Here is a 9,944-nt window from a genome sequence, read left to right as displayed (position 1 = left end):
ACAGTGTGAGACGTAATGGTTTAGGTACATTACTAAGATAATTATTATACAAATAAACTATAACTTGAAAATTATTCTAAATTTTAAAATAAGTGTATATCGACTCAGTTTTTTTTATATAGCATTAATATTTCATTAGCATTTCCATTGCTTTTTAATTAAAACATCAACGAGTAGTCGGTAATTTTTATTTGCATTGTGCTACAGCTATCGTAGCAGACAGCTACGGAGATCGTAGCAAACGGCTACAAAATGAAAAGAAAACTGATCATCGTTATTCACAACGGAAATTGAATTTGAAATAGGATTTTGTTCAATAAGCAAAATTTTCACTTATTAAAGAAACAGCGTTTATACAATCTATGTATGCCTTTTACCCTGGTACAAAAGCAGTGAAAAATACTTTATCTTACTACGAATTTCGAACCCATGTACAAGTTTTGAACTACTTTAGTAGTTAGATTTGTTTAAATTTGTACCACTGCTTTGCTTTATATCTAGGTCCCGACACAAAGTTTATAGATATTTCAAAAGGTTTAGGATTACAATATTTAGTCCGGTCAATGGCTAATGGCAATAGGCCCCGTATTACATGCGACTGTAAAATAGCTAGTGAGGAGTGGGTTACTAGGGATGCGCCTCTACCTACCTCTTCGAAGATACAGGCGTGATGTTATGTTACGTCATGATATTATTATTAGCGGTCAATAATCATTTTTAATTAATATTTTAATAAGTTAGTTTGCGGCCAGGTTGAACCAGTTTGGTTGATTTTGGCACCCTCCCCCCATTTCGGCGCCCTGTGCGTCGGCACACCTCGCACCACCATAAGGCCACCACTGCAGCCCAATACAGATGAGATTCCCTTGAAATGGATAGGATTAAGAAATAACTAATGACGATAAACTACAACACCGCCACAGATCATGTCTATTATTGATAAAGACCTTTGATTCCTTTGATTCCTCTCAGACACGCTACTTTGGTGTTAATCTATCTCTATCTTATACTGGTCAATACACTAGGCACTTAGTAAGCGAGATATCAACAAAAGTTTTGACCTAATCGTGTTTTTATTTAAAATTAAACTGAACTGTTTGTCTGTTTTGAGTGAAAATCAACTTGTCTGTATATTTTTGTTTCTGTGTACTTACAATAAACTGTTAAATAAACTATATCAATCTATCTTGGACATTTTCTTCCATATTTTAAGTTATTGTGGACTTATGGTGGTATTAATAAACTAATCTCAACTTCGAGACTGCCCTCAAGATCATGTCAATGTGACAGTTCTCATATAAAAATAGAAACTTGAGCATGATCTTGAGGGCAGTCTCAACTGAGATTAGTTTATTAATACCAGCCTTAGTGTAGGAATATTATATTGGCATCAGAAAAGTATGACAAACTTCATGTTTAACTTTACAATTTTAATCCCCGGCTTTTCTTTCCATTCCGGTCTCAAGAAACTAATGCCAAAGTTCGTGCACATTGCATATCGCAGTCCACAGCTAAAATTAGATTCCTTTATTGATTTTTCACTTCTACAAATCCACAATTTTCACAGCGACAATGACTTTGTGCTCTCATCGTGTCGTGCTTTTTCCTGGAGAGCTTGTACTACTTAAATATTTACATCACGGATGTTATGTATGCTTGATTGCTATTGAGTTATTTGTTACTTTATTGTTCCGGTTATTAAAAAATCAATCAGTTTTCTTCAATCTTTATCTACATTTTTATTTTTTTATGAGCAGCAATAATAATTTATGTAAAAAGGCTGTTATTAGAGCCTGTTAAAATGAAGTTTTGTTTTATTTTACTACATGGGCTTGAGACGTAGTACAAACCTTAGAACCTTTACAACTCAACCGTCCCAAAATTATAGCTTATCCCAGGTTCCTGCTGGTGCTGACAACACTATTCCGCGTTGATGAGGGTTGAGGCATAATCAAATAACTTAACTGTTATGTCTAACTTTTGCACCGTCATACACGCCAGGATTTTTCCACATTATTCCGTCCGTGTAAGTAGGGACATAGCCGGGATCATAAGCCGCTTTTTTGCATTACGGTTGGATAAAAAGCTTTCGTGGTTGTGAACTTTTTTAGGACCGGTTTGATAATGCAAGTTTTTTATTATTATTATTTTGTTTAAGATAGGTAAGTACTACAATGTCACCTGATGGTAAGGACGCTAATCTAGTAAATACCTATTCGGCCTAGTTTTACAGAAGTTTTAAGAAAGAAACAGAACGGATAACTAACACACGGAAACAAACACAGAGAGAAAAGCTTGTTCGGTGTGGATCGTGGTGTGGGTACTTAGTTCATCTTGAGATGGATGACCTGACTTCCACAATAGAGATATAGTCGTAAACGTATGTTATGTGAATAAATAGGTAGAGAGAAAGCGGTAGGGGGAGAACTATGAAGTCGGTTCAGCAGTGCGTACCTATATGAGGGCACCGTGATCGGCACATTTTGCATAGTACGTTACCTATTACTGCCCGGACCTCTCTGCCCTAGCAGCTTCTTCCAGACATCATGTACGGTCACTAATATGCATACACTTTGGTACCATGTCACATTAACTTTTTTGACAAATTGAACTGTAAGTCTCACTAAATGTCAAAAATGTTAGTGCGACAGAGTCCTAAAGTGGGTACATTATATTGCTCATGACTGTACGGACCTTTGAGTTTATTTTTTTGAGTTTGTAATAAGTCGCATTATGAAACAAAAGTCACTCTGGTAAAATAAAGATAAGTTATTTTATAGGTTATGAAAAACCATTCTGTTAGTAATTTATTAGCGTTTGCTAAGCTATATCTACTAAAATAATGAATTAAAATAACTTGTTCAATATTTTTAATAACCAGCCAAAACACTAGGTAGGACTGGGTGTCCATATATTATTACCTACAAGCGAATAGCAGGCACACTATTGCGAAAAATCTTAAAAGTTCACAAAGGTCCGCATATTTATGAGGACCGAAAAACAAGCTTTTTATCGTTATTTTCCCACCGGAACCGATTGATGGATGTACCTGTCGAACGCACCTGTGAATTCGCATACAATTTCCAAACATATCGTGCTTGAAATGTGGAAGTGTGCTAATGACATATATTTTCCTTGTAGAGCTAAGGCATGACATAAAGAATGATACTGCGCATGGAACGGTAACTCTCCGCCCCGCACCAATTTGTATTTTAGATTTACCTCACCCCTCTGAGTGTGATTTTAGTTTAAATGGCCGTAGGATTAAGGAAAAGCGCGTGCGGACTGTCTGTTGGCTCGCACATACACGGTAAGGGAGCGCCGATACGGTAAGAATGAGATATTTGTATGGCGTGTTCGAGCTGTGTCAAACTGTTCATCAAACAGCTGTGCGATTCTTTAAAAGAAACTTCGTCGAAATTCTTTTGTCGACATACCGTCAAAGCATGATACACTATGCGCGTACCTATATGGAATCGACACCAGCGCTGGCGGCGGCGTGACCTGAAACTACGAGTACAGTTTTCTTTGAAGACACAGCTAGGTGATGGTTTGTCAATGAACCTTGACAGGATGACAGTACCTTATACATATAATTACACTGCTGTTCATCTTAGTAATAAATGGTAATAATACAAAGTAGCTGCAAAGTGTTTTCTAAAGACTACGTTTGTAAATTGATTGCTATTAAATTTAGCTCATAGCCGCAAACATTAAATTTAATACGAGTATCGCTGTCTAGGCTCATTAGTATTAAACACGATATTTTGATAAAGTTAAACACTAGTGAAATTCAACTAGATTTAATAATATGGGTTGATTAATAAACCAACCGATGTGATGATTACAAATACTAGATTATACGGATTAGTTTCAGATTTATTATAATTTTACACGCCCAAACATGTTTCAAAGAAAGTTTAAGTACATTTTATCAGGATTTGGACCATAAACGATACAATGTTGACATTTCAATACATTGTCTTATAAGACAGGAAAGGACTTATGTTGAATGTGCGCTTGAAACCATAAAAAAATAATTGTCAATTTCCTATCGATATCAACTTTATTAATGTTCTTTCTTTGAAAGTTATAATGCAAGGGGTAAAGGGGATAAAAGGTGACGCTATGAAGATAGATATATTGTAAATGGTACCTATGGGAAGCGATAAAGATATATAAATAGACGACTGTCACATTCTCTAGTGTACTGTACAATGAACATTTACTGTTATGAGTTCTCGAAACTATGAAAAATGGAGGTAGAATATTTTTGACATTTAATTTTCGTTCATGTTCCTCCTTTTCATTGATTTTCTCATTTCATTTAGTTGGAGTGAATATTATCAACATTACGGATAGGCCCGTAATTCCAACGAAATATAAAAATCTAATACGTTGTAATGCGGAAATAACGATTATTATCGTATTAGCCGGTCATGACAAATATTTTAGTTGCGGCGATTCGTATTTGGTATATTTGCGTTATGCATCAAAACGCCTCTGTTCGGTGTGAAATGCACATTTATAATGAACGGCCGTTGTGACGTAAATGCCGCAAACTCGAGCCAATTTGCACTAATGACTGATAGGTACGAGACCGCGATTGCGTCATCGTTGGCACATCGAATCGTTTCAGTTACTTGGAACTTACATAAATTCGATTATACATATATTAACCGGTCAGAAGATATACAACGAAAATTGTCTTCAACAACAGAACGAGGGCGCCTGACCAGGTACCAGAAATAATTCTGCTCGAACCTGTTTCTCGCTCATATATCGTTTGCTCTACTGATAGTTCATCTCCTTTCTCATGGCCACTACTATGTTACACATCCTCTCTTCCGTAATTAACTGCAGGCCTTCAAAATCATAGCATTCTAGGCCAGAAAACATTACAATACAATACAAATACACTTTATTGCACCAAAATAAAAAGAAATAATTACAAAATGACTCTTAACTAAGTACATGGCAAATGGCGGCCTTATCGCTTAAACATTTTGACTGGTTGACATGAAATGCCACAGACTCGAGTCAATTTTCAATAATGATTGATACCGTGGCCGCATTTGCGTCATCGTTAGCATATCAAACCCCTTCGATACGTGATGTGGTATGATAGAGGTACTTACGTTGATGTACGTATAATTCAGGGGATAACCTTCCGACAAGTTTTTTTTTTAATTAATTTATTTATAAACAAAATTACATACATATACATTTTAATACTATCCATTACACATCTATCTATCTATTTATCTATACATTTTAAGTCGGAAGTTCTCCCGTTTTTGTTTTATACGTTTACAAAACATACACGAGACTTGCCAGTGGGAAATATCTACCGGCTTTGCCATTCTCATAAACGGTGTTGTTCTTGATTCGCATACAACTACAAAGTTTTAAAATGACAACGTTTTTAACTCTACCCAATGTGTTATAGAAAACAAATCGACTTTCATTGTAGTAATGAATCATCATTAACAAACTTGTCTGAAACCATTGGATTTCAAATTAAAAAGTTCTTTATATAAAATTTTTCGATCCATGATAGACAGGAGCTTAAATATTAAGTGACAGTGATTTTTCAGCCTCTCCTCTCCCGATAAGGTGTAATGACCTCTGTTAAACTTTTATCCCTGGAAGTCAAATCCGATGTAGACCAAAGTTTCCTTTTGTTTCATCCTATTTTGTTGTACCAACAATAAATTTTAATTACGAAAGTTTAAATTAGTTAAGTGGTAAGTAATGCTTTATTTCCAACAAAAAGTTCTGTAAAATAAAACCAAATCTTGTTACTTTCTAAGTATGTACTGAAAGAAACGGTGCACACTGCTACAAAGCCGAGGATTAACAGATTGATTGTTAATATCTAAGTATGTGAAAATGCAGATTAGAATCGAGAAAAGTACATTACCTACGTAAATAATTTGATGATTATTCATCATCAGATTTATGACTACCAGTGTTGCGAAGTGATGCACTTTTTTATAAGTTTTACAAAATAGGAGTAGTATATTATTGGGCATTCTGCCCCACCTATCGTTCGCTCTGCTCACGACCGTTCGCTGCGCTCACTTAGGTGGGTGGAATGCCCAATAATATAAAATAACACATTAATTACCCATCACAAGACAACACCAAGAACAAAATCAAGAATAACAACAAAAATAAAATGTGAAAGAAGTAAGTTATTGAAAAATGTTTTAACAAGTTGAAACAAGGTTCAAGTCTCAACAAGTTTAAACAAGGTTCATGCTTTAATAATTCTATTTTGTATGTACTTACAATAGATGTTGTGAATACTGCCCACTGCAAGATGATGTTTAACACAATGTAAACATGATAAAAGTGTAAGTAATCGTGATAAACAGAATTTTAACTTCGCTAAATCTTTGAATAAGAATCGAATCTGCGTTTGTAATCAAAGTGATCAAAGTAACTAATCAAAGTGATTCAATGTTAATTTGAAGTACTTAAGTATCAGAAAATTTTTATTTACGAGTTTACGAGTGTGTAAGTATTGATGTTAGGCGTAATTAAAGAAAATAAGGTAGGTAAGGCGTAATGCTTTTATTTGTTCAATCGTGTTCAATCTACATGTTTGTCAGAGTAAAATCGTGGTTCATCTTCAAAGTTTTTGTCAATTCGTGTAACTAGCTTTTGTAACAACTTCCACTCATCGCTGTCATCCGGAGTCTGCAGCTTGATTCGTAGAAGAGCCTTGCGCCAGACTTCTCTTGAATCAGTGTTGTTCACGTCGTTGGCATGGTATATCTTCAAGTCCACCACGTATTCGCCATCCAAGCTAGTTGTACGCCGCTCTGACCCGTTCGCCACCTTGTTCACGAAGTACGATACGATCCTCTTGTCGCTTCCTTCATTGCCGACCGTGCGCCCGTGACTTAGCCCGAAGATGTCGTGTGTCTTTGCTTTCTTCCTATAATAAAAAGAAAATATATTTTAGAGTTACAAAGTAATAAAAACCAACTTGCTGTCATATTTGATAATAAATATAAATAGTTAAAACATTGGTGAATGTATGGAATGTAGGGAATGTATACTTGTTCGAGAGATAACGATAACATAAATAAAAACAAAGTGATTCTTGTGATACGTCCCCACAGGGATTCGAACCCGGGGCCTCCGGATCGTGAGCCCAACGCTCAACCACTGGACCACGGAGGCCATAAACAGCAGGAACAGCAGGAGCCTTTAAACTGAGGGATACGGACCGTTCTCGAACGTAAAGTAATGAACCGGATCGTAAATTGACTCGACAGGGAATCGAACCCGTGACTTCTGTTGAAGAAATCAAGGTATCAAGCCAATGCACCACCTGCTGAAAAAAATATTAACATGTCACATGGTTAATTATACTCACTTTGTATTCTCCTGGTCAATCGACGAAATCGACGGAGGGGCTCGCGAACGCTTCATTTGGCGTGCAGCAGGAGTCTTCTTTGTAGATCCCTGCTTCGGAATAACTTCAAATTCTGAATCGGACCTGAAACAAAATAAATCAAATCAATGTAATGTACTGCACTGTAACTGTAGAAATTCTTTGGGTGATGTGTACTCCCCACACTAATAAGTGAAGCAGAACTTCTAAGTTAAACCTCCAAAATTATGTGATGGAGAACTTACATAGTGCTCAGAAGTGGAACTTGTTTTAGCTTGAAGTGTTCACTTGCACAGCGCCGGGGTCGACTCAGGGCTGGTAAGCGGTGGCTGGTGTCGCTCAGGGCTCAACTCTCTTCACTGAGGAGCGGGGTTACTCAACTCTTTTCGGCGAGGAGGTTCTTGATCTGCTTCTGATAATTTTTACCAAAGACTTCGCTGTTTTATACCCCAAAACTAAAATTAAGCAAAAATGTTACATCGTAATTTAAAAAGCCTTAAAGCCTATTTAATTCGTTGACATACGTCCTTTTCGAAAATATTTCATTTGGGATACCATGTTACAGCTCACGAAAACCTGCAACGTAAATTGAATAAAGCACTGAAAACCATTTAACATGAACTCTACCTATTATAAAAACTGCAAGCAAAAGCAACCTAATTCAATTACTGGTCGACCCACACGAGCGTTCGTGCTATACGTTAGAAAAACGATATGGTTCGCGGTCTGAGCGCCGCGTTTGCGTCAAATGTACGTTCGCGGAGTGCAAACGTTCACGAAACGCCCGTGTGAGGTTGACGTAATGATGAGCATTGACAAAAAATATTTAAAGTCATCTTTTTTCGATGAACAAATAGCTCACGGAATATTGCAACATCAATTCAAAAAAGCAATACCAGCATACCTATTACTTAATACGTAATACTTTTAATTACACGTGTCTAATACTTACTCAGAATTAGGTACCATACATATTTGGTCCGTTGAAGCCCTCGTACGTTTGAACCTCAAGATATATTTCAGAATTACTGTGATTTACCAAAAAGGTGAGTTTGAATTAAAATAAGTTTACCTAAGTACTGTAATTCAGTTATTTTTTTTCATAAATCAATAATTATGAACATATGAGCTAATAACTTTAAATTTCTTACAGCCTACTTATTAAAAATTAAGTAGAAGATCCACGATCTGCACCGATACACAGAGGAAGTTATTTCAACAACTTACAACAAAAAGTGAGTAAGAACAAAATTATACTTAAGTAAATACTTATTTAAACTATAAAAAAATGGTTAGTGAACTAATAAAATTACGAAATATTTACAGGTCAAAAAGGGAATCGCTCTCTTGCTGCGATTCATGAGTGAAAATTCAAGAAAGTACTATTAAAGTCAACGATCTCTCTCGAGGTAAGAGTGCACAATATTTATTTTCATACGCACCTAATCTAGCTCAAAAAACCGGTAAACGATGAAGATATTGATTTAATTCTAACTTTCAGATACGAGGTGACTACCATTCTTTATCGACTTGAAGCTAGCCAGATGACGAGTTGATGTAGACCCTTAAATGGTAAGTCTGAATAGTGTCATAATTAAAGTTAGTTTAGGTTATCGACATTAAATTTGCTTATTTATTAATATATAAATACATGTTTCACAGATTATACTCGGGTTGAACTTATAATCATCTTTAAGGACTCTCCACATCGACGCTACTCGCGCAGTCGAAGAGCTCCTGATTTCCTGCTTCAAATAATTGTATGTAACTACTTTTAATTTATCTCTCTCTCTCTGTCTGATTAAGAGAAAGCCTGTGCCCAGCAGTTTATGTTAAGTTATAATATTAATTAGTATTTAGATCGCCTTATAGTCTATAGGTTTTACTCAATTCGTCTCATAATTAAAACAATATCACAAAAGTGTCTTTATAGATTTTGGTAGGAAGGTTCTTTTTTTTGAACCATTTTCGGTTTTATTTAAAATGGGTTACTGCTCTGTGTGTAATGTTAATGTTAATGGAAGACAGTGGACTGGACATTTCCGTAGCAGTAAGCACAAAAATAATTGTACTGCTCCGCTTTATGATAACGTAGAGATCATAACATCCGCTTTTAAAGGACGTATAGTAAGTTATCGAATTATTGCATCTAATGAAGAAGCAAAAAACTTACCTTCTTTATTTTTAAACAACATTCGTAAACAAATTAGATCTCTTGTAAATCACGCCTTACAAGTCCACACTTCTGTTAAAATTAACTTCGAATTTTTTTTATCTTTTCTTTTGCCTAAAACTGACGTACAAGAAGTAAAGTCGTTTGCTACAAAGAACTTTACAATTCACTTAAATTTTGACTTTGATAATCTTTATAACGAAGTTGTTTCTTTTCTGTTGAATAAAGTAGGGGAATTTGAAGAAAGAGACAGTGGTTGGACATTTTTAAGCAATTCACACCTTGAAATAAATATAAATAAATATCAGCCTTTAAGCGGTTCCAGCTTTATCTCATTGCCTAAATATATAAGAAACAAAAAAG

General features: G+C 35.5%; 1 protein-coding gene and 1 long non-coding RNA gene across 2 annotated transcripts; one reads left to right on the top strand and one right to left on the bottom strand.

Moving 5' to 3' along the window:
* Positions 1-6,597: 6,597 nt before the first annotated feature.
* Positions 6,598-8,291, bottom strand: LOC126369140 (uncharacterized). The gene is made up of 3 exons (XM_050013433.1): positions 7,654-8,291; positions 7,391-7,513; positions 6,598-6,946 (listed from the first exon to the last, which is right to left on the bottom strand). Coding segments are annotated over exons 1-3 (474 nt in total). The 5' UTR covers positions 7,656-8,291.
* Positions 8,292-8,370: 79 nt separating this feature from the next.
* On the top strand, positions 8,371-9,944 carry LOC126368813 (uncharacterized). The gene is made up of 4 exons (XR_007566635.1): positions 8,371-8,454; positions 8,562-8,817; positions 8,910-8,980; positions 9,071-9,944. It is a non-coding gene; the product is annotated as an uncharacterized LOC126368813 (long non-coding RNA).

This window comes from Pectinophora gossypiella, chromosome 8 (assembly GCF_024362695.1).
Source record: "Pectinophora gossypiella chromosome 8, ilPecGoss1.1, whole genome shotgun sequence".
Classification (NCBI taxonomy): domain Eukaryota; kingdom Metazoa; phylum Arthropoda; class Insecta; order Lepidoptera; family Gelechiidae; genus Pectinophora; species Pectinophora gossypiella.
The sequence above is the reverse complement of the archived record's forward strand: the minus strand, read 5'-3'. Positions and strand labels throughout refer to the sequence as shown.